Source organism: Callionymus lyra, chromosome 5 (genome assembly GCF_982586985.1).
Source record: "Callionymus lyra chromosome 5, fCalLyr1.hap1.1, whole genome shotgun sequence".
Taxonomy (NCBI): Eukaryota; Metazoa; Chordata; class Actinopteri; order Syngnathiformes; family Callionymidae; genus Callionymus; species Callionymus lyra.
This window is the reverse complement of record NC_141822.1, coordinates 9,338,560-9,365,466: the sequence shown is the minus strand read 5'-3', so window position 1 is coordinate 9,365,466 and position 26,907 is coordinate 9,338,560. Positions and strand designations below refer to the sequence as shown.

Sequence of the window (26,907 nt, the reverse complement as noted above, 5' to 3'; positions counted from 1 at the left end):
TAGTGGCTAAATTATACTTAGCTATTAAGCTAATGAACTAGGAATGTATTCCAATACATTAAGGAGACAATTAAACAACATTCAGATTTAGCACATTTTCTTCTCACCCTCATGTCGGCTAGAATTTTGGATTCTTTTCAGAGTAACCATTCCTTTTTAGAGTTATAGAGACATTTTTTTGTTCATTTTACTATAGCAACTGGAGCTCAGGTTCATATTTGTCCAAAAATACACTTAAAAACATCAAAATGCCTCCAGCATTTAAGCATCGAAATGAAAAATTGTACCTAATAAGTCTGTATTTTAAACTTGTATTTCGTGGATGCTGCTAGGCTAGTCGCCAAATTATACTTAGATATTAAGATAATGAACTTGGAATGTATTCCAATACATTAAGGAGACAATTGAACGACATTCAGATTTCACTCATTTTTAATCACCCTTTCGACTAAAAGTTGGGATTATTTTCAGAGTAATCTGTTCTTTTTTTAGGAATATAGACAAAACGATTTGTTCATTTTACTATAGCAACTGGTGTTCAGGTTCATCTTCGTCCAAAAAGACACTTAAAAACATCAAAATGCCTCCATACTGTAACGTTCCTTCTGAAGCCTCGACATGAAAAATTGTACCTAATAAGTCTATATTTTAAGATTGTTTTTCGTGGATGCTGCTAGTCTAGCAGTGTAAATCTTGCACTGACACTAGTGTTTGAATGAGGAAAGATGTCAGATAGGAACTGAGAGGCTGATCACTCCGGCTACAAACCAACTAAAAAAATATACTTGTTTAATTTTTGGTGCAAATTTTCTTATTGAGGATTTGATACAAGATACTACAGATGAGCAGTATGGAGTCCGTCCCGAAAATAAAACGAAGACAACTGAGCTCCAGTAGCCACATTAAAATGAACAAACATGTTATGTCTATATCTCTAAATAGGAACAGATTACTCTGAAAATAATCAAAACCATGAGTCGAAGTGAGGGTGAGTCGAAAATGAGTGAAGTTGGAATTTAATACAAACTGGCAACTGCTCTTTATCTCCAGGGCTCTTAAGTTTCACATAATCTTTTTATAAAAATAAAATGAACAGATGTTTTGTATGAAAGAGAAGACCGCTTGGGAGAAATCTTGTTTTCAAAAAACCCAAACATACAATAGAGCAGAGAGTATTATGACACAAGGAGAGTAATTGAACATTGAAAGGATGACATAAGGATGAACAAATTGAATAATCAAGGTTGAATTTTTCCATCACAGACTGAAAGCAGGAGTTTTTCTTGCGGTGATTCTGGTTCTTTCAGATCGTCGCCCTAATCTTTTTCTTGTTGGCAGCAGAACAAATGGAAGTTTCAACCAAGATATGGGGGAAGGTGAGGAAACCTTAACGGTATCCACAGACATCACTAGACTTGAGGAAGAAAAATATCTTCAGACTCATTTCAATAAACAGTTTTTCTTCCTCCATGTTTTTTTTAAAAAAAGGCTGCAGTGTCGATGTCTCTCAGCCAAAGGTTGTGCATTTACATGAGGGACGGAGAGAGAAATGAGTCTTCAGAGAGTCCCGGAGGTAAAAAAATATATTCAACAGCTCGACTTCTGCTCTAATGTTCAACAGCTTCAACCGCTGTAGATCTGTGGATTTACATGATACCGTGGCGTTCTTCTTGTTGGCTCTGACAGCAGAACATCGTAGTTAGTCGTATATTTTAGACGTCGCCAATAATTCATAAATCATGTTGTCAACTGAAGATATACAGTAACACAAAACTTTAAGTTCAATGATCATAGGTCATTATTGAACAACGACATACGTATTCATGAGTGTTATATCCTGATTCATAGTAACTAAAGTGGATCACATTTTTATTTATTTATTTTAATTTATTTTCTGATTCAAGTCACAAGTATTCATACAAAAATATAATTTATTTATTTCCTGCACATGCTTTTCGAAAAAGAACATTTTTTGGAAAAACATTTATTAAGGAAATTAGAATGGAAAGAAGCGCTCCCAATATGTTTTGGTCACTGAAAATCAAGTCAGTAAAAATTAAATATATCACCAAAATGACTGAAGACAGCTCTTTTCTTTTAGCATTTTGGGTGAGTTAAATGAATTGTTGAGATTAACAAGGTTCCAATATATTAAATCCTTTTAACTTTTTAACTCACACGACATTACGTATAATCATCACTCCCTGGTATATATGAACAATATTTATCTATACGTGGTTCCATTTTTCTCATTTGTAGTGTTTTTGTCCAGTGGATACTTTTTGTTGTTTGATTCTTTCTTTATTTCTAATCATTGCTCTCTTTGTTTTTTTACTCCTTAAGTTTTCGTTCTACCTTCAACTTGTGGTGCTTTAAGTTTCTTTGGACAGTGATGACAACTTACTTGTTTTTATTGGCTTTTTTTTAAACTATTATTGTGAGTAAACATTTTTGATTATTTGCGGTTTTGTTTGCTTATAACTTATGACTTTTATTGGGAGTATTTTTTTTAAATATTGCAGATACTTCCTGTAGCAAGTACTTCAATGCAATTTTTTTTTCATTCATCCCACCAAGTCATCGTATGTGGCCCCCCGGATGGTGAGTTAAAATTAGGGCATATTAACATCCATGTTGTGTGTGAGTGTTTAAGATAAGATTTTGAACAGAGATTCCAGTAGGAGTAAAACTGATGTAGAAGAAAAGGAAAACACATATAATGAAGATAAAGCCTCCTTGATTTTCAATATTTACAAAAATACTCACACTTCCTGTTACAGAAAGTTCAGTAAATATATACTTTTTTTGGCCCAAAACTCAAACATTTAAATGATTTTGGCCCCTTTTGTGATTGAGTTGATCACCCTTTGCTCAACGAAACTAGATGCCAGAGGAAGATTAAAAAAAAAGGGTAGATCGGGAAAGGTAGAGCGTGGGAAAGGAAGTTGACATTTTTGTCCTTAATTCCCCACTCCTGTCCAACTAAATCAATTCCTGAGAGGTAACTACAGCAGGGAAACCAAAGGAGTAAATCTCCATGGTCTTCGCAAGCATCTTCCGTTGTGTGGCGGCTGCTTCAAGGACTCAAGAAACGATTGGACGGAGCTCAATAGAGATTTCCCTCGCTTCGTATTAGTGCATCTCTCGGCAGAATGCAAATCAGTAACGCGTCTAATGAGTCTGATGGAGGCACCTTCCTCTCACATTGGTATGCAGGAGTAGTTTTCCTACCTAGACCCCGAGACACACTTCACTGTCTGGGAAAAAAAAAAAAGAAAAAAGAAGGAGAACCTTCTACTAGTTCCAGTAGCTTCAGGCCCCAGCAGAGACGCTCAGAGTCGATGTCAAACTGTTTTTCAAGAGTTTGTCGATTTCTTCCTTTAAACTATGAGAGTTCAACTCACACTGAAGAAGTCTTGTAGGGATCAAAAAAAAAAACACTTAAGTTTTTCTTTTCTTCATATTATTTAAGTCACCCCACCTGTCACTTTCACCCCAGGGAAGCAATCAGGTCATGCGCTATACTTCAAAATTCACATCTCTTGATACCTATTTTTATGCCAAGGAGCAAGTGTGATGCCTTTTAAGTCTGTCAAACGCAAAAGCAGCGTGTTATAATGGTAATTATTCCACAGCCGCGAACATTCTTTATGTCAATTCCTCTCAGCTAAGGATGGTGTCTGTCTTTTATCTGTCTGTCTAAGAGGTCTCCAGGTAACACAGATAATAGGGCAAAGAAAATAAAATTTGATTTTGGTGCTTTCCAAAGTGCTATCTGGGTTCAAGAAGTTTTACCTCAGGATGACATTTGTGTAACTGTAGTTACTTGTCAAGATATGTGTCACGTTATAAGAACTTAATAAGGAATGCCTTGAACCCAGTGTTATCGTCTCAACGCCCTTAGATAGAGGTAGATCCTGGTTGATGATTTTTCGTATAGATTCGTCGCCATAAGCCATGAACGTTTAATTACGTTTGTTTAACTAGCTCCTTGGCAGAGGTTTGCGCAGTTTGAGGGCTTAGAAAAAAATCTGCCTTTTTTTTATTTTTTATTATGCAGCCATTTCCTTCAACTGAGAAAAATCTCTAAACTTAGGAAAATGTTGTCGGAACATGATCTGGAGCTTGTAATCCATGCGTTTGTTTCTTCTCGTCTGGACTATTGTAACAGTTTGTTTTCATGTCTTAACAAGAAGGATCTGTCTCGTCTGCAGTTGATTCAGAACTCTGCAGCGAGAATTCTGACCCGCTCTAGTAGAAGAACTCACATTTCTCCGATCCTTAAAACTCTTCACTGGCTTCCAGTTTCTTTCAGGATCAACTTTAAAATTCTGGTTCTTACTTTCAGAGCTATTCATTGTCAGGCTCCTCCTTACATCACTGATCTGATCCAGCCTTACACCCCAGCTCGGGCTCTGAGGTCTGTGGATCAGAATCTACTTATGGTTCCACGCACACGGCTCAGGACCAGAGGAGAGAAATATTTTCAGGCTGTTGCTCCTAAGCTTTGGAACAATCTTCCTCTCTCTTTGCGCTTGATGGATCTACTGACTCCTTTAAGAAACATCTTAAGACGTTTCTATTTGTTCAGGCTTTTCCTTGATTTTCTGGAACTCCTGTGTTGTTCTCAGTATTATCTTGATCTTTAAAGTGTATATTCTTTTTTGAGTATTGTTTTGTTTGTTTAAGCGCTTTGTGGACCGTGGTCTGGAAAAGCGCTATATAAATAAATATTACTTACTTACTTACTTACATTCTTTAATAATAAAAAAAAAAATTCTCATGTCGAGGCTTCAATACAAGATGGACGTTACAGAAAAGCAGTATGGAGGTATTTGGATGTTTTTAAGTTTATTTTTGGACGAATAAAAGTGAACTCAGGTTGCTAAATTAGTCTGGACATAGATTTTTACCTGTAACTCCAGAGAGATTACACTGAGAATAATCCAAACCCTTATTTGACATGATGCTGAGTAGAGAAATAGAGAAATTAGATTTCAAGCCAAATTCCAAACACTAACTCCTCGCAAAGGTTGGGACCCTGTTTTTTAAAATTTACAGCAACAACGTGACTGAGGTGCACAATTTCTTCTGCGACAGTGTAAGAAAGAGTCAGGATTGAGCCTGTCCACCCTAATGATGCCTTTTCACTGATAAACAATGACTCGGGAAGCAGAAAGACAGCCTTCTCAACCTGGACAAAGGCAGAATAACTAAGCAAGATATCTTTCTTGATCTAATCTCTTTTCCCACAATTAGAGCGATTGCTTAACGTCAAGGCTAAAATGAAAGAGGTTGAACCAGCTGCCGTACCAGGTTTTATTAGGATTATTGCTTATAACAGGGGATCAAAGGCAGTGCAGTGCCTGAATGCATTCATTGAAGGATCATTTGGGTGAACATGAGCTGGACATGGGCGCACGGTGGTACAGTGGTTAGAGCGGTCCACTAACAGCTAGGAAGTTGCTGGTCTGATCCCAGGCATAGCCAACCTTTCTGTGTTTATGTTCTCCCTTAACAAACTGACTCTTTACTTTTAAACTTTGTAAATGTTCGTCCCTATACATATTTGTATGTTAAAGAAAACTACTTTAGGTTACGATATATTATTCTATAAATACAAAGGAGTTTCCTGGCTTTATAGCTGTATAACACAAATGTGTTGCAAAAATGGGGAAATGATTTTACATTTACAATGTACACACTGGTTTGATAAGAATTCAAAATTGTATATGAAGATCATTTGGTTATATACGCGCGATGGCAATCATTTTGAAAATTTACTGAAGCACCAAACGGGAAAAAATAAAATAATTATTCCCCGAGCCTCTTGTTATTATCAATCAATCATTCATTCAATAAATCAATATACTTTGTTGATCTCTATAGAGAAATCTCACAGAGAAATTCATTCATCCTCCTTCCGTTTTCAACTGTGAACTTGAATCCACATTTTGAATTATGAACTATGAGGATTTTAAAGAGCTTGTTTACATAGAAAGAAAAGTTTCCTAACATTGAACAAAGTAACGATTGAATATTCCCAACATTTGAAACATTTCTCTTGGTTTGTACATTTATCTCCATCTTTAAGTTGAGATACCAAAACCCTTTCCATGAAATTACTTTTAAGAAAGGTTTTTTTCTCTTTATGACCTCCTCGTTTATATTTTCCTCAAAGTAATAATAAAAGTGCAAAACGTGGATCTTGGGGTGAATGAACTGGCCTGGTTTTGTGTGGCCTTAGGCCTTGAGTTTAACATGAAAGTCATCTATAATTGCCTTTTGTTTCCAATAACGGCTAAAACTTTCCTATCGTACTGGCATCTGGTATGAGTGGGTTTTGGGTAGCAATGGTCTGATGAAGTTTAATGAAGCTTAATTAAAAGGTCAGTAGACGACTCTGTAACAGTGATGGAATATTTAATGAAATAAGTCGATGAAAGCCAGAAGTTATACCTCAAATGGCACCATCTAGAAGGATATGAATATGTTGACAATGCTTCAGGGACATGTCATCCGTTTTTTGGTTCTCTAATGTTTAATTTTCTCTTAAAATGTGCTTGCTATTTGAACAATTATTATAATTTCTATAATAATGTGTGTGTTTGTGTTTTTCTTGGATCTATAAATTGAAATTGTTCTTCAGTGTTGTGACAGCAAATGAGCATAAATGTCACGAAAAAAATGACTAAATCATGTTTCACCACATTTGTATTCACACTTCTTAGAAAATGGGTCACAAGATGGCAAACTGTAATAACGACGTCTTTTTGGGGAAATTAAAAGTTTAAATAAGAATTAACAAGACACGTTCTTCACTCTGATCCTTTTCCATCGCTCTATGTAATTAAGTTTCACACATGGATGAGATGTAAATGTCACTGGATGAGATTAAACTACTACTTCTATAGCTATCATGTGCTGCCAACGTCTCTGGCGCTATTAATTGCATCATACATTTTTGTGGTTGGGGGTGAAATAACCGTATCAGAATTAGGAAATTGGTTTCCATAGATTATTGGAGGACCTTTTCTTTGAAAGGTTATAATAACCTTTACAATCTTGGTAATTCAAATGAGCACTGAAAGAGGTTGATGGTCTTGATTTCAATACATTTTATACTTTATCCTCCACAAAAGGAAAAAAAGTTTGTAACCTTTTAAATGTCTCTTGTTTATGTATTTACTATACAGTGAAGATAAATGTATATTTATGAATATTGTTGGGTTTTGTTTATCCTACAGTGATGAAAAAAACATTGAGACGTTACTTCACGTTAGTGATGATGCTTCGTGAAACAGATGATGAGGTATCATGACATAATTATCTTCATTTTTAAAAGGCCACTAGATGGCACTCTAACTTTCAAAATAATGCCATATTTATTCAAATTAGAGATCAGAGCCAAAGTTTATAGAGCATGTCATCTTGTGGCTTTAAGAAATAAAGGCACTGTATCATGATACCTCATCAGCTGTTTCATTAAGCTTCATGAAAAAATCACTACTTAAAGTGCAACCCATTTGAAACTCCAACTCTCCTGACTCACACATGTTTCAAATGTTAAAGTCTTCCTGTCCAAGATGCAGTAAGTGGCTCTTAATGACCATGTTTTGAACTTATTACTTTATAAAGTTCTCTTTCGTCGGAGAGGTTACGAGAGCAGAGTCCATTATGACATCCAGCTGTAATCACGCCCGCTTTGTTTATTCAACGATTCCATTGGAGTCGGATACTTCCGGTATTGATGTTTGACCAATCACAGCATTTATCCGAAAAAGTTTTTTTCAGTGGGGCGGGGCTTAAGATTATTTTCTAATGTAAATATTTTAATGAAAAGACAGTTTTGAACAAACAGACACTGATAATACAATAGAGTCCAACATCTATTTAAGAGACACTTAAATGAACTCATTAGTTGTCCTTTAACGTCAACTCAATCAGTGTGTTATTGTTAATAGAATAAATATGGAGTGTGTTCACTTTAAGAGAATAAATCAGCAGTGATCAATGATTGAAGAAAGAAGCTATTTATATTCAGAACTTGAACACCAGGGGTTATTAAACGTTATTTTTGGAAATGCAGTCCAAACACACTTTCCCCGGCACTAAAAACGCTGATTAAATTTGAACCAAAGCATTGCAATTGAACATCTGGCTTCCAAAAGTGCGTTGCTAGAAAACTGCAGAGTATTTAAAAAAAAAAAAACCTAATCAAGCATCGAATCCCACAAAATGTATCCGCTGAACACGAACTTACCCCCCAGAGTGGCCGAGATGAGAATGTGCGTTCCATATTTCTTGATGATGGTGTGGATGAACTGCTGAGTCGTCGGTCTGCGACCCAACTGGCGTACGCTGCGCTGGAACTCTGGCATGAGCGGCACCGGGTTCCGGATCAGATCCCTTCTCTCGATGGCCGTGTTCCTCACCTTCCAACGTGCAAATTCCCTGCGATTCACAAAAGAGGTCGCAGCTCAGAAACATGTTCTTTATCACAAAAGTCATGTAGTAAAAGGTCAAATAAATGTCCTATGATTTTCAATATCTTAATAAAACATGAAAATATACTCGCTTGTGCATCATATTAATAAGAAATATGTGTAAGTAACTCCTTATTATGCTGTAATAATATGGAGCAATTGTGAACAGATTCTAATTATTTTACTCCACAATTGATGTCAAATACAACTGAAACGTGGAGAAAACAAGTGCAAATTCTAAATTGAAAACAGTCTCATTCAGTTTTAGCCTCTACAATGGATTATATGCTTCCTACAATATGTCTTACACAACAAAAGAGATTAATTTTCATGAAGGATTGTCCTCTTTGCTTTATAATCTTTGTCTTTGAGTGAGTATTATCATAAAAAAAATCCCTGCTGAGCTCATGAAGCTTGATCAAATCCATCATATTCAACATTTAGCAGGACTTTTTTTAAGCATTTTAATAAAATAAAAGTACTCAAAAGCTCACAAACTTCCACCAAGCAGTTCATTTAAATGCATATCATTTGGCCTTTTTCCCACCAAATATTATTGATTCATTCATTTCAGGAAAAAACATTTTATACCTTTTTTGGCATTTGAAAAAACATAAAGAGCAATAATCCCAAAGAGCATTTCTGAACCATTTTAGACTGTGAGACCCACACGGTATGAATAAGCAGCTTCCTCTAAACCATACAGTGACAATTCTCCAAATATAAAATATTTAAACATTAAAGAGTTGAAGTTCTTAAAAAACTGATTAAGATGATGAATTCAATGCTAACCAAAAAATGCATCTACAGCAACCATTGATCATTCAAATCGACCTGGGTTGTGCCTTTTTAAATTAAAATGTTGTGATGAATACGCGGATAATAGATTCTTGACGTGACCTTCATAGTTTTTCGAGAACTGCTATTACGAGTGTGAAAGTGAAGCGTGGCCGTGTGCATCTTTAATGAGTTTGTTGATGGAAAAGCATTTATTAGACGATGTTAACGTGATGAAGGGATTCTGTTCCACTGGTTGGTCCAAGTAAAATTAGAGTTTGTGGAATTAATTCGGTATTCCGTTATGGTTCCGCCTACGCCGTCGTGATTGGCCATCCTTGGAAATACTTTTTCATATTTTTTTTTTTCTCTTCAGGATCTCCTGGCTTTTATCAAAAGTTTTGTGTCTCTTTTTAAAGGTCTTTTTTTCGTAAGAGAGTCGAATAAAATGGATCTTTTTTCTAAAGCAGATTTTTCCTTTTAGGGGTTTAGTCCGCCAAATTTCCAAAAGGAATGACTATGAGAAGGTCAAATAATTCCCAAATCTGTGACGTTTTCAAAAATCTCCTCCTCTTTCATACGTTCACGTAGAAACACGATTTAAACATTAAAATGTAAAAAAAAAGTCAAAATTATCAACGTGGGATTTGACTCTTATAGCTTTTATACATTTTTCATCAAAGGACAAAGCGTGCAGCTCTGTGATGAAAAATCATGGTAAAAATATGGTCTAGTATGATTTCATGATTGTGTATTTGTTGTCAGGGTGACAAAGTCTAGTATAGAGGCAACATTTTCGTGTATTATTCCTTCATCAATTTTTTTAATCATTTCTCTATCTGTAAACCACTCAAACAGTTCATACCCCTGCCAAGGACTTCATTTCACAAGGAGGAAAACTCCCAATATATTGATCCCTTAGACCTCATAACCCTGTAAGTAGAGTCTAAAACAACAGCAGAATTTAAAGTCACACAGTAGAATAGGAGGCATTTCCTGAATATCTTTTTTAAACAACAATGTTTATAGTTTTTCAGGGTTATGTTTTTTAAACAATAGTTCGATAATGGACGAGAAAAATGGTTTAAAGATGTAAAAATGTAATGTACATCTGTGAAAATACTTTTTTTTTTTTTTATTAATGAAGCAATACATTTTTTTATAAACAAAATAAAACAATGCTCTTTGTAAACCTCTGAGATAAAATGAATGTTGTTATGAATTAAGATCAGAAAGATTGATAATTTAATTTTAGGGAAATGTTCGGTCTTTTTTTTTATAATCTAGAGATAAGACTGCTGCGACAATTATGGTCTCTTAGGAAATGTAAAAATGTTAAAGAAAATATGAAAGATCATGAATTAAGTTATATAAAAAAAAATGTGCTGTTGGTATTTGATTACAGGTGCATGATACCACGTAACAGTTTTAAAGATCTTTGGATGATTATTTACTTTAGACGTGTATCAATCAAACAAACAGAGACGGCGAGAAGAGATCTCTCTCTGGCAAGGTTACAGAAATAAAATGCTCGGCGGATTAAAAAACAGACAGGTTTTCCTTTAGCTGTTTGAAATGCAAAACGAGGCACAGTTATAGAGTCTGCAGACGAGGCTTTGCATATCTATCCGCCGAGAACCAGGTAATTTTGCCGTCTTACACGAATTCTGTATCACCGTTTGAAATGGAAGATTAATAAAGATACTTCGATAAAGGAAGATGTAATCACCGCGCTGTAGTGTTATGTATGTCACATCCTCTCCCTTCTAATGGGGATGTGAGTCCTGATTTAATTTGTGCCTTTTCTCTCGAACACAAAAACACCCCTAATTGAATTTATTCTCAAAAAGCTGCAGCCACGTATATCTGCGGCAACCAATGTACGATGTTTATTTAAACCATAGAAGGTGAATATGCATTTATTCTAAATGAAAATGTGGGTTGCATGTTGAAGAAATAGATGAGATTTAATGCAACATCCAAACACCAACATCCAGTTTTAAACAGTAAGTTTATACGAAAGTGACGCAGCTCATTAAGTCTGGGTTGCGAAAAAGGGCGGAAGCCACGTACACACTGAGGCAAAAATACAGATTTCTACAGCAGTAATAAAAGTTTTGACAGTCTGGTGAATAAACAGTAACTTTACTGAGTGTTGCATTTCCCTTTTGATTGTTTTCCCAATTATCATTTTTTATGTTTTTGCATAATAAGGGTCATGGGTTAATTAACAAGTGAGCTTGTATCATAGCTTCACACTAAACACGTGTAAATTGGTCCATTAAAGGGCAAATTTTGGGAAAATTCAACTCAACTAACTCACTCACATGTTGAAATGTTGAATCTTCCTCTCCAAGATGAAGTAAGTTTTTCATCATGACCATGTTTTGAACTTATTACTCTATACAGTTAATATGAAATCTGGGCGAAGGAGAGGTTGCGAGAGTAGAGTCCACTATGAAGCAATAAAGGCTTCAATCCTCCTCCTGGTGGAGACCTTGAGAATTGATGACGCGTGGTGACCAACTTGATGTTTCACCAATCACAGCACAGTGGGTGTGGTTATGGTAAACAAGATTTTATCTCCAGAAAAAACAAAAGTGTTTAAAGTGGGCTTAAGCATATTTTCTATGTAAATATTTAAATAAAAACGTTTTGTACAAACAGATACACTGATGATACAATAGCGATAAAAGAGACTTAAATCCATACTTATGAATGCTCCTACCCAGGTGCAAAACAAATAGACTCAGGGACTCATTCATCCCTCGCGCTATTCAATTGTACAATTCTGAGTTCGGAGGCAGGAGTGGAGTGAAAGTATCTGGATGTTCTGTTCTATGTTAGTCTTTGTATCCTTTGTCTTTGTTGTTTTTCTTTGATCTATGTTCTTTGTCTTTATCTTTAGACTTAGATTGTATCATCTTGTTCTTCCTCTTTATGTTCTTCTTATTATTTTATTTTTTATGTATTATTTTTTATTGTTTATGAAAAATTGCTGGCTATTGGAAAAAAAAGCAATCAATAAAGTTTTACCTTACCTTACCTTACCTTACTCTCCTTTTAACACATCTTCATATCTTACACGGTCTATACATTTTTAGGTCATGCCATGTCCACCTCTATATAGATAGATTTCCTTTTTCTATTTGCTAAAAGGGATCGTTTTGGAGAGCAGCCTCCGGTTGAATCTCCAGGTTGTGTTCCCTGCTGCGTCCAGCACTTTTTTTTCTTCGCAATTTCGCTAACAGCGGGATCTGGCAGCCACCAGTTGAAGCAGGGATTTTCAAAGGGAGTCTCGGCAAGCGACATTAATGACTCCAGTTGATATATATTTTTGGGAAGCAGCTGCTAACACGCTGCCGGATCGAGTTCAGCAAACTATTAATTCTAGCTAATTATGTTAATATTTCCTATTAGCGAAACCCCTCGCTATATTTAAAAAGACCATCGATCCTCTTCAGTTGTCAAAGATCAACACTTGGAGGAAATTGAGTAATAAGCATCTCACATACAGTATGTATCTATAATAATAGTTAATAATATAAAATCTGGGATTCAAACAGGGACTATGGCTTGTTTTTAGATGTTGTTTTGAGAGGCCGAACTCGAATACGCCCCTTAAACTGTATTTATGTGACCCTTATTAAGTTAAGATAATGTAGAAACAAGATTTTCAATTTTCATTTTTCTCATTCATTACAATTTCAACCTTGGTCTAATTATATAGTTAATGTTTCAGGAATTTTGTCATCCGTTTTCTTTATTTCCGTGAGTATTTTTTCCCCTTTTATACAAGATTAAGTAAAACAAAAGATCGGGGACAAAAAGATACTGAACTTTGGATTGACCTGCCTTATCTTGCTTCTGATTGGTTAATACTGCATGGTGTCGTCAATGATTGAATGGATTTATGCCAAAAAAGTACCAAAGTATATTATTGTTAAATGAATTCATATTCAATGGGTAAATTAGGAAGTAAGGAAGGTATGATATATTTTGGACTCTTCTTGGGAAAAATCTTTTTCACAGGCGGAAGTACCAAGAATTCCGACGGAATCTCCGAAAAGATTCAATGAACTTTTGAATCACGAACCAACTTTCTTCACCGATCTATAACTAGTTCTGTGAGCCTTTCCTTTACAGCTGAGCTTGCAACTTCAATTTCCTTTGTTTTTAACTGGAGGAAGCTCCGTAATATCTCCCCGGTCGCTAACTGCCCTCCCGTAATTTCCTGTAAACCCTTCCGCGGGGACGACAACGATTTCGACGAGAGTTTACTGGGCGGCCATATGTGCCGTGGCCCCTTCTCTCCGGCCCAGATTAGGCAGAGCAGCAGATGGAATCTGAGACGATGATTCAGTGCTTTACCTCGCCGCTCCAAGACCAGTTTAATGACCTATCAAAGGAAGTTAAGAGGAGATAAATGGCGTTGCTGCTGCATAGACAGAAAAATGGGAACATGGGTGATTACTGCTTTATGGTGTTCAAGTAACTCATGAGGGAGAAAAGGATACAATCAGTCTCTGACCTGGAGATTTTTTTTTATTGCCTCTGGACACGGAGATACAAACATAACTAGTTTCCTCGTAACATTTTTTACTTTCCAACTAATATTTTTGTTGGGTTTTATAAGCTTCCTTCGCTGGGATATGATCCCGAGAATACATAATCTCTGCGATGGCTTTGTATTTATATAGGCTCGGCTGCAGCCACTTAACACCACGAGGATATTAGGAGAGAGTATCCATCATGTTCTGGACCAATGTTCTCTCCCAGCACCGTCAGGTAAACACGGGTGGCGAGGTAATACATTATAGTAATCAAGCGGCCTCATTGGTTTATCTGGGAAGGTGAAGAATGAGGACAAGACAATCCGTCCGCGATAATTTGTTTTCATTAATATTTCTCAGGTGCTCACGGTGAAACCTTCTCCTCCATTTTCCCCTCGTTTTATCTTCTTTTTTTTTTTTTCGAGTGGGGATCAATATGCACTTGGAATTGTCTTCCTTCATTTATAAGACAAACGATTAAACAGAAAATGAAAAGGCGTGATTTGAATAGAGGCTAGAATGTGAACAATAATGTTTTTGCTCTATGTTTATTCTAGTATGAATGTAATGATTATGACATGAATGTACAAAACTAAAGTTTAAAATAATTATTAATTAAGAAGCATGTATAATAATGTTATGTTATAATGTTTCTAAACATTTTAATCAAAGAATACATTAATTCTCATGACTCATGAGAGTCAAAAATATTCACAAAAAAAAACAGTATCGTCTTTTAAAGGTTCGATAGGGAGTGTTTACATATTTATTTGAACGGCCTTCTTTTAAGACAATGCTAGATGATGTATTTATGCGCTACTTAACATACTTGTTGCACAGAAACACGATATATTATCCATTAAAGTCGCAAAATGTAATATTTAAAGCATTTGTCCTGGGAGTGAACAGTGCAATGACCTGGCACTTCTGGCAAATAAACCACGATATTTAATACAAAACAAGAAGCTTTTCTGAAGACTTTTGGTTTTAACTTTCTTCAAAAAGTATCTCAGTACTTTACATAACAATGTTGTGTGTCCAAAATCGCACACTTCTGCACTTACGCTTAATATTTTGAGAACAACAAGTGCGTCCCATTGAGTGTGTGCGAAAATATAGTGCGCAGTGCGCACTCAAATGGCCATAAAATTGAGTGTGGATCGATGAACACTTTCCACTCTCAACGACTGCCACCTTAGTGATGTAAATGTCGGTAAACAGAAGCTACCTCACTGACAACACGTCTTTGGAGCAAATACCGGCGTAAATGTCTCAAGAAAACACTAATTTCAGTACAAAACTACATTAACTTAATAACTTGTTTCAATTGGCGAAAAGTGCTGTCAAGTGTCGGCAGTAGTGTTCCAACGACGGTTGCATTGAGCATTAAAAAAGTAGTAGAAGAAGAAGTAATTTCCTGTAAGTGTGTAGCAGCAGAGTTTAATTTGAAACAGTACTACTATGTCAAAATTTGAGCACTGCACAAGTAAGTACACAGTCTCACCGTGTACTGTAAAGCAGTAAGTGCACTTAGAGAAACGCACGATTTGAGACACAGCATCAGACTCTCCAGGCAAAGTTACATAGTGTAGAATATCAATAAAGTTATAGCTGGTATGGACAGTTTGAGTGGATCTTCAAAATAAAACCAATAATATTACAGAAAAATTTAACAAAAAAGCCAAAATGATAATATTGTTGTTTTATAAATACGATTTAATTAAATATAATGTATTTCATTGTATTATTATTAATCATTCATATACAGTTTTATAGTTATGTCTCTTATTTGATTTTAATTTATTGTATTTTATTCTTCTGTTGTGTCTGTGTACTGTTGTGTCTATTTCTTTTGAACTAGGTGAGCTAAAACCTCACGAGCGACACCACTGACAAGTGACATCTCCGAAACTGCCATGGATTTGAGTCTCCGTCAAGTGAAAAGAGGGAAATCATCAAAGACTTTAATGATTCTATTGTCACAGGTAAATCCCAGTAATGAATAACACTATACCGTGTAAGTCTGGCTCCAACGTACTCGTAGAAATGTAATTCCTTCTCACACACCGCTAATGAATGTGTCATCATTGATAATTATTTCCCATAATTTATTCACTTTGTTCCACCGACGTGCAGCTTAAAAAAACCTCCTTTGAATCAGAAAAGTTGTTTCCTCTTTTCAGATCCATCCCCAGAGTCGCTCGCCGCACATTTACATTTAGCTCGGCTTTGCCCCGACAAGGAAGTGATGTTCATCAGAAAATGTGTCTGGAAACTCCAAAACGCTCTGACATTTCCCTGCGTCTTTTTTTTTTTTTTTGTCAGCAGATTATTAAATGTTGAAGCGATGCATTAGACAAAATGGACCTGTCACACAGAGCCACGGAACAGTAGCAGAAGATAGACTTCAGACTTCCGTCGCAACACTGTGTCAGCAGTTCCAGCTCAGCAGAGAAACATGCGGCTGTAAACAAAGACCAAACTTTTACAAGCAAGAGTAAAAATCCATGATGTTTCTGAATATTAAATGAACATCAAAAATATTTGATGTTTTTTTGTCGTAAATCTTGCATCATATTGTCAATTCAAGTTACAGGAATGGCATTTATGTTGCATATTTTCTTGTTATTGCAACATAAATATGTGTTTACAGTTTATTTTGGTGTCTGAACAAGAAGGATCTGTCTCGCCTGCAGTTAATACAAAACTCTGCAGCGAGAATTCTGATCTGCTCTAGTAGAAGAACTCACATTTCCCCGATCCTTAAAACTCTTCACTGGCTGCCAGTTTCTTTCAGGATCAATTTTAAATTTCTGGTTCTTACTTTCAGATCTATTCATGGTCAGACCTTCCATCACTGATCTAATCCAGCCTTACACCCCAGCTCTGGCTCTGAGGTCTGTGGATCAGAATCTACTGATGGTTCCTGAACACGCTTCAGGACCAGAGGAGAGAAATCCTTCCAGACTGTTGCTCCTAAGCTTTGGAACGATCTATGTGTTTGATGATCTACTGACTCCTTCAAGAAACATCACAAGACCTTTTTATTTTTGCTTTTCCCTGATTTTCAGGAACTCCTGTTTTTATCTTATGTGTCTTGATCTTTTAAAGTATATATTTGAACTGTGTATTGTATTTGATTGTTAAAGTGCTTTGTGACCCCGGTCTAGAAAGATCTTTACAAATAACCATTACTTACTTACTAACCTACTTTACCCTAAATGGCGTGTGACGTTTAATAGATCAAGGGAACACAGTTGGCTTTATTAGACTTTAATCACTGGAACTGAAAGACTAATAATAATTTAATACAATTTAAATATCTGTGTCGGACCAAAGATTAGAAACCTTTGGTAACCAGTCCTATCGTCAACATATAACATGTGCTTTTTAAATAGTTTAAAAGTGCTGAGATACAAGTGTATTATATAAATTTGCATTTAAATGAAAGTTTGCGTGAAACATGATTCATCAACAGATCTTAAGGCCAGGACCGTAATAGCTAAAGGAGGCTTTTCTTTTGGTTTTATTTCTGACATCAGACCCTTAATAACTTTGTAAATAGATAGAAAAACCCTAAAATAGATTCTGAAATAGTAGACCTTCTTTTCTCTAGACATTGCAACGGTGATTGTATATTTTTTGCTATATTCTTTGCAAATTTGAATATTGTATGTCTATGTTTATTGTATTTTTATTTCAAATATATCCCCTTTTGGCGCACAAAATGCAAATTCCCAAACAGAAATAAATTCCAATTATGTTATTTATTTTCTTTGACAATAAAGCTGTTAATGTGACTTCAGGTCTGATTAATTATAAATAGAGTTTTCAAGCTAGTATCTATCATGACTGAATCCTCATATTTAGCTTTTTAGACCCTTAACATTTCAAAACCACGTGTAAATAACGCCAAATTAAATCCCACTCATCCCGAGATCCAGCTGAGTCCCAGCGACTGGCCTCGTCTGCGGGAGCCTTCTCTTCCTAAATGAGGAGTTTTAGCGAACGACTCCACGCAACACTTTCCAGGCGACACGATGTCGACTTCAATTAGTGTTTGGCTGAAGCGAAGCCGCGTGAGTGTTTCCTCCGGTTACACAGGACCATCTCATAATCTCGCCACCAGCTTTGTTGGAACCAAGAGGCGGATAAGAAGAAAGAAAACTGTCAGACTTTGAAAAGTAAGTGTGGTGGGATGATGCAGGGATGTTGTTGAAAAAACTCTCCAAGCCTCACGACATCGGGAGGAAAAAAAACAAAAAAAACAATAAATGCTGCCGCATCCGTGAACTAAGGAATCTGTCACACATGGATTTCTGTTTACCTTCAACTTCAAAGACACAAATGGAATACATATTCAAAAGGATGTGTTTTTGCTGTAGCAGCTTGGCCTTTACCGACTTGTATTTTTTTTTTAGATTAACAAAAGCAAGAATGTCATTTTGTAGGCAGTCGGACGAATCAAATAACGTTTATTATACAATAAATGAAACACAATTTCAGATCTGGCGTCGGAGATCTAAGGGTTATCAACGCACTTTTTTTTCAAGCAGACAAAGCAGCGGGCAGGAAGGAGACGCAAATTGAATTGCATACATTTATATTTATTTCTATAAATCCATCAGCTGAGCAGAATATTCTAGACCAGATTGAATTATAAATAGACAATAAAGGTTGTGTAGAAACAGTCTAGTGTATAGATGGTAAAATAGCCTTGAAAAAAGGTCAAAATGAATCCTTCATGTACATCATAATAGCTAAAAAAAAGATTGTAACATTGGAAATGGGTCACCATGGATGGCAAAACTCAACTAATAATGGTCTGATGAAGCTTCATGAAACAGTGTCATTATCTTCAGAGTGCACTAGATGGTGGTATCTGCACTATTTTCCTTTGTTTTAAACAACTTTTCTAATAAAACATCACTTTATTGTTAAATTGACGGCACAACCTACTGACCTCCAAACAACATGACACTGCTTCATGAAGCTTCATCACTCAACTCAACCGCCATTACTATAATAATACTGCCCATTAGTGCTATTATTCATGGTGGTTGGAAGAACCTTCATGAAGCATTGGTCCCTGCTATTATGACCCACTAGATGGCACTATTTGCTATATATTTGGCTTAAAGCAGTTAAATAAAACAAGTGATGGGTTGATGAGGTTTCATGATACAATATCTTTGCTTTACAATATTTGGTTTTGATCTACTAATTCAATTAAACCTGGGATTATATTACAACTCAGAGCTCCATCAAAATGAAGACACTGTATCACGATACCTAAACAGCTGTTTCATGAGGCCTCATCGATAGTGATGGTCTGATGAAGCTTCATGAAGCAGTATTTTTTGAGCCCACTAGATGGCGTCTCTGCACTATTTTCCTTTGTTTTGAAAAATCAGATAATTTTTTAACTGATGGCGCCACCTACTGACCTCTAAACAACATGACACTGTTTCATGAAGCTTCCTTAGCACATCACTACTTATTGACCCATCACTAAATAAAACCTAACATCATTGTTAAACCAAGACTTCTGAACTCAGAAATGACATGACATGATTCACAAAGCTTCATCAGCACATCACAACTGTACTGATAAAGCTTCTTGAATCCATCTCCTCATTTTTACACCTCAGCGTTAGCTTCTCTGAGTTTAATAAAAAGGTAACACAACATATATTATATATTAAGAAACTTGCTTAGAGCCAAATATAGAGCCAATAGTGTCATCTAGTGTTTCATGAAGCTTCATATTTTGAAAACTTTGGTCGGTATGTTGAATGTCAATACATGTTTTAGAGTCTTCATAGATACTACAATCTAAATAAATACAGCAAGAAATATGAAAAATATGTAAATATGTAAACATATATTTGAATAAATGTGTGGACAGATACATAGAAGACAAAAAACATCTCATGTATGATCTTTAAAGTCTTATAAACATGATTTAGACGATATTTTCAAGGTTTGGAGATACATTTGGAGTAAAAAGCTTTAAAATCTATCATTTTTTTAAAATTATACCTTAAAGCTAGATCATCATTTTTAGTCATCATGTTCTTGGTTTTAACAAGCAACGATGCTACACATTTGTCATGCTCCAGTGTTCATTCTCTGCACAAGACAAGGAGAGGAAAAAAAAGGTGAAATAATTAAGCTAGAAAAAAAAAATAAACCCAAACATCTGTTTGTGGTTGTCATTTTCAGAGAACCAGCGAGGATATTAACATCTGTTCGGAATCATCACGACAACGTTCAGAGAGCAGCTTGTCTGGAGAGATATGTTGATTAAATGTCAGCAGAATAAATGCTTGAATATAGTGAAACCCTGATTGTGTAATGCAGAGAGGAAGATTATATGTTGTGTTTTTTTTTTCTTCAGATTATTGTTATGTCTTTAAATAACACACTGCAGCTGACTCAATGCATTTATACACCATGTCTGTTATATACAATCAGGTTGTGTCTTTCCTTAGTGTCATCTTGGAGAACATTATAAGTAGTTTTTGTTATCGGATGCAGAGAAGAAGAGAAAATAATGCAAAGCCAACCGTTTATAGAGCATTCAAAATACATTTTGGAATTTTAAACTGAGAAGAGCTATTTTCATTGCACTTTTTTCTTTTATTTTTTTTTTACAGATTTATAGATCAATAATTAGGTCAATAAAATGAATAATTGTTTTTTTAATTATAATGGAAAATTTAGAAACATGTAAACAATTGAAAAACACATGCCTATTCAATTACAGGAAGGCTATTTTCTCACGATTCCAACATTTTTACTTTATGTTAGCCTTAGTCTTTAACCAAAATATTACTAGACATGAATCAGTGAAATAGTCCTTAAACGTTGATTATGGGAATAGATTATTAAAAAATCTGGTGCTGTACTGGAGATCCATCTGGTTCCAGAAACATTTTGAAGAATGAGTCCTGCTCACACACTTCTATTTGTTCAAAAAGAGTAAAAAAATAATAAAATAATAATAACTTCATTTAAACTAAATACAATCAAATTTAAAGATGTATGCCAGCAAGAGGTCTAGAAATTATTTTACTTCAGTGGCTCAGTTTCAATATCCGATCAGGATAAGAAAAAAACAATTTTTAGTTCTGTACGAAGTACCATACGAGGTAAAATATGTGGTACCAGGGCTTGATCTCATCCGTTTGTTTGTGTCAACAATGTTCTGAGGCAAAACAACCGGTTGTCTAGCTGGAACCCTAATGCAAAACTACATTTGTATGCTAAAAACAACCTTAAAATATAGTTGTTTCATTTATTTCTGAACAATTGTCGAGGCTTAAATACAACATGGATGTTAGAGACGGGCAGTGTGAAGGTATTTGGATGTTTTTCAGTGTGTTTTTGGACGAAGATGGCAACGAAGACAAGTTAGCGCCGGTTGCGACATTATCATGGACATACAATTGTGCCTATAACTCCAAAAACACGAGGATTACTCTGAAAAAATCCAGACTCTTAGTGGAGATTGAGTAGAAAATGAGTGAAATCTCATTATCACTTTAGGTTATTGGAATAAATTCTTAGTTCATTAGCTTAATTGCTACATATCATTTAGCCACTTGCTTAAATGATTGAAGATGTAGCTTGTTCTATTGATTTTTTTGTATCTTGTTAATAAGAAAGTGACATAGAAACACATTCAAAAGTCTACCAAGTCATACCTTTAACTAGTGACAGTTTGATAACTATTAAAAGTTGACGCTATCTAGAATGGCACCGCTGTTGAGCGACGGGTAAATATTCCGGAAGGAATAAATGAAACCGTCTCGAGTGCCTTAAAACCTTCACGACTGTATCCCACACTTACTTTGTTTCAATGACTTTAATACGGTGGAGATACGAGCGTAGTAAACCATGAACATTACAGAATAATGCTAAGACCGAGAGGATGATGCGTAATTATTGCGCCTTGAAACCAATGAAGTTCAATTTCACAATGCCGCTTAATTTCTTTGAATAAATAAGCGTATTATCGCGCGCGCGGGGATTTAGCCGTATTATTTACAAGAAGCATTTCACAGATGAGATGTTTGCTCTGGCTGTCTTGGAAGGACCGAGCAGCATCACAGGAGCAAATAAAACGAACTGGCAAAGCATCTGAATCCGGAGAAAGCCATCATCCAATAATGCTAATTTCCACACGAACCTAAAATTTGTCTTCCCACTAAGTATTGACTTATTCTTATTCTGAACATGCTGTTCCCACACAGAGGCACTGTGAGGTCCCATCGACTCGAGTTGGAGATATTTTAGAGGATCTTGAACAAATGTTATTGCATTTTAAAATCACCATGAGGCTCGACACGCTGTAGAAACAGGGATTTGAACGAGGGATTTGGGGTTCATTCCTCCTGTGGCTTGTTTTGTTTGTTGGTTTTATGGAACACAAACATTTGATGGCAGAAGGAATTTAATTAGACTTGCGCGTAGAAAATGTCAAATATTTGGAAAATTAATTGACGAGGGAAAAGGGTAATTACACAATTCTGTAAATCTCGTTATATTTAACCACCTGGGTAAAAATCAGCAAGTCAACGACTCTATCCTGAGAGAGCAAAGACATTTTGATAGGTATTTTAATAAACATTTTACTGGAAGTTTTTGGCTTTAATTCATCACAAGTGAAGTAACACAGAAAATATCAGGGGTGGGCAATTAATATTTGTACATACTGAGACTGTTGTAAGGGGCCGTCAAGCTAATAAAAAGAACCATAACCTTAAAAATAAATAAACAAATGCCATGACATTTTGAAACATAGCAAAATGAAAAATAAGCTACTTTAAAATATATCAAATAAAATAGGCTATTAATATTCCTTAGTGACCACATTAAATACTGCGACTGTTGTTAGGGACCGTCAAGCAAATAGAAAGAAATATAACCTTAAAAATAAATAAAGTATGACGTTTTGAAACAAAGCAAAAAGCTAAATAACCTACTTTTAAAAATATATAAAATAAATTGGCATGTAATATTCCTCGGAGACCACATTATATACTGCGACTGTTGTAAGGGGCCGTCAAGCTAATAAAAAGAAGCATGACCTTAAAAAATAAATAATGTCATGACATTTTAAAACAAAGCAATAAGCTAATTAATCTTCTTTCAATATATATCAAATAAAATAGGCAATTAATATTTCTCAGAGACCACATTATATATTCTGACTGTAGTAAGGGATCGTCAAGCAATTAGAAAGAAAAAATAACCTTAAAAAATGAATAAATAAATAAAGTATGACGTTTTCAAACAAAGCAAAAAGAAAAATAAGCTACTTTAAAATATAATCAAATAAAAAAACTATTAATATTTTTCAGAGACCCCATTATACACTGCGACTGTAAGGGTCTGTCAAGCAAATAGAAAGAAGGCGCAGCAAAAACTTATCACAAAAAACACTTTTGTACTTAAAAAAAAGAAAAAAGAACCCATTAAATTCGAAAACGTTTTAAGCTAAATAAACTTCTTTGAAAAAAACATCGATTGTCTATTGTCTCCTCATTTTAAGAGCAGTGACTTAGGAAGAGATCAAGATATATTAGTCTTAAAAAATGGTGAGTAAAATACTATTAGTTATTAGTATAGTAGCGAGGGCAGTGCCACCTAGCGGCCTCTTAAAACAAGGCTCTATTAAGCTTCATCATCACCAGGTAGTCGAAGAAAAAACAACTACACAAATGTTCTTTTCTGACACTTGGCGTGAGACTAAATCACAACACGGTATGTTTTTTTAATATCAAACCAGCCTCAAAATGTATAACTCAGCCCTGATCTGCTGTATATTCCAGGTTAATGTTCCCTTGTGGGCAGTAATAACAGGTATTACTGTAGGGGAATGTGGACATATTCGAGACCCCCTGAACCTTTGTTCCTGCTGTAGCCTCACGACTGTGCAACAGCCTGCAGGAGAAAAGAAGAAAAAAAAAACATTTGGCTTTCACGGTAATAAGAAAGCAAAGCCCGGTAATACATCAAACAGACAGAGATACAATTGAAACCCGGGATGAAATTCATCCACCGGGAACCATTCAAAATATTAAAGAATGAATCTTAATCCTTCGCTACAACGAACAGAGAAACAATATGCAGATGGAAAAAAAAAAGAAAAGAAATCGGAAGCTGTGAAGGCGGTTCCTTGAAGTTTTGTCAAAGTGCTACAAATAATTGCCCTGGAGCCCGAGATGACTCATCTAATTGGCTCGGAGAGCAACAGTGATTCAGTGCCGAGCTTGAGTCAGTGTTGTCATGTGCTGTGGTTAACAATGTCGCACACAAAATACACTGTTTGACACACGTTTCAAATGCCGCTTTGATTGGCAAATAAGTAGTTATTCAGATTTCTCTTCCCGTAACAAGTCCTAGTCATACTTACTGTATTCATTAACCAACCTAAGTTGAGGTTGAAATTGTTATGTCTGTTATGAGACAAAACAAACGATTCAAATTATGAAAAATAAATCAATGTACTAAACATTTAATTTATCTAATTTAGTCCCAGAGAAGAGCCATCTGACTTTTCGCCCTTTAATGCCCAGCCAAGACCCGACTGGCTAAAAAAGAAAAACGTTGGACACTCATTGTGTTACGTAAACTAAGCGATAATTGTGGCACCACAGGAGGGAACATGGAGAGGGGGAGAGTGGGAGCTCTCGGAAATTAATTATAACATAAGAAAAGGTACAAAATAATTCACTAATGACAGCACATAATATCAATAAAAAAAGGTTAAACTAATCTTTTTTTTTAGATACTTAAGTTTGGTACAATGTTATTTCGTTAGATGTCTGTCCAATATTGATCAATTGACTATTGGGTTATTGAAACATCATACAACAGTGTCTTATTTTTATTTAGAGCTCATCCATATAATGTCATTCATACTAACTGTATTTATTAACTGATCAACATATGTATTTTTTTATTTCTGTTATCAGACAAAAAAACGAATCATTTTATGAAAAAATAGGTTATAGGTATAAACAGCTAATTTATCTTATTCAAAAATTTACAAAATCATTCACTCATAGCACAATTTTCACAATTCAAAATCCCCCCTAAAATCCAATATTTGTAGTCAAAAAAGATTTGAAAAATCTATAATTGTTACTTAAGTATGGGTGATTTTATTCAGTAGATGGCTGGACAATATTGATCAATTGATTATTGGGTTTATTAAACAATATACAACGGTGTCTTGATTTTCTGAGCACATTTTTTGGTGCACAATAGAATATTTATTTTCATTTCTCTGTCAATAACGTGTCCTTTTTAACAACCGTATTTATAAACCAACCTATGTTTTTCCCCAAAAAAAAGTCTTAATCGTTATATTTTAAGTAGATACAAGAAGACACTATGAAACACATGATCCCATTAACGCCAAGGCAACGCACATGTATCTAAGTTATTAACTATTAATTGGCTCGCAGCGGCAAATGGATCATGATTCGCTAAATGGGTCGTGATTGCTTCCATAATGGCTTTGTTACCGATCGCTATGATGGTGACAAGGCTACGAAACCAAATGGATGTAATCAAAAACACTCACTCGGTTCACTTCAGACCGGAGAAAAGCTAATGGAAGCAAGTGACAGAAGAACATGTGTGTGTGTGTGTGTGTTTGTGTGTGTGTGTGTGTGTGTGTGTGTGTGTGTGAGATTATGAAATCAGTGTGAAGATGATTCTAATCATTTCCATTTGAGTTTCCCCAAAAATAGTGTATTTTTTTCAATCACTGAATTACATAATTTAGATTTCAATGATTTCATAATTTTGTAAATGGGAAAAAAATATGCTTGAACAATTTAAAGTAATTTAAAAAATCCTTAAAAATATGTAGGAAAAAGTAATAATTATACAAAATTATATATACAATTATGAACATAAATATCAAGTAATTGATTAAATACATATCTGTATTTAGTGTATACAAACACATGAAATCCTTATAATAATATATATATTTTTTAATGCTAGATACATTTAAAATACATCTCATTTGGGGAAAAAAAGTAGAATATCCATCATAAATAAATGGTTGTGAATTATATTAGCATTTGGATGAAGTAAAAATGATGATAGACAAATATAAATAAAATTGACTTCAAAATTGAGAAAGAAAAATTAAAAGACAAATCATTTTAATGATTTCTTTAAAAGAAGAGGACGAAAAAAGAAGAAAAATACATGATTAAAAAAGATACAAAAACACACTCCTAGGAGTTCCTTGTGTTTATTTCGGTGATTTAAACGTCGTTGACACAGAGCAAGCACGAGCAGGTCCAGCGTCGCTGCCTCAGGTTTGATAATGAGAAACATGTCATCGCTTGTTTAACCCACTTATCACTACATTGGTGTTTTTGGTCCGCGGAGATGAAAGAATACGTCCTGGGAACAGCGAGTGTCTCAGTGCATCAAACTGCTTCTATAAAAATAGATCTTATCCATTAAACTTGTGATTAGCTTGAAGTCCAACTTAGCTTTTTTAATTGACAGAACGCTGTGTAATATCAAACGATTTCATGTGAAAACAACTTCCGGGCGAAAACATTAGATGCAGAGTTCAAAAGTCAAGATCACATTTCCAATTCAATTTGGATTATGGTCAATGATTATATAAGTGTAATAAAATGAACATTATGTTTTATTTTCACAGGGGTTTGGCCATTCAGCATTAAATAGATACATAGTTTGTCCTTTTCGTGTTCAACACAGATTCAAATTAAGAAGCTTGGTTTTAATAACGTAAAGAATACTTAAGAGGGATTTGTGAGACTTATTTTAATATATCAGATGACTAATAACACATTTTCTACAGTAAAAAGTGGAATAACATCATAATACACAGACCAACTTGATAAAGGTTTGTTCACTTTTAGGATCGACATAATGTAATTATACTTGTGTTAGTTTTGACTTACGTCACAGAAGGGAGCAAAGAAAAAAAAACATTTACAAAATGGTTGGGACAAAATTAATTGGAAAAAAAATTGTACCTATCTGAAAAAAAACCTTTTGGTGATTTTTGTTTGTGGCTCCCT

The 26,907-nt window shown here is 35.0% G+C and overlaps 1 protein-coding gene across 1 annotated transcript in view; it reads right to left on the bottom strand.

Annotated features, from left to right (window-relative positions):
- Positions 1-26,907, bottom strand: part of brinp1 (BMP/retinoic acid inducible neural specific 1) — a 156,323-nt gene that overhangs the window by 59,240 nt on the left and 70,176 nt on the right. Inside the window, exon 3 of the mRNA XM_087790737.1 lies at positions 8,264-8,454. Coding sequence (XP_087646863.1) covers positions 8,264-8,454 — 191 coding nt within the window. The remainder of the gene's footprint in view (positions 1-8,263; positions 8,455-26,907) is intronic.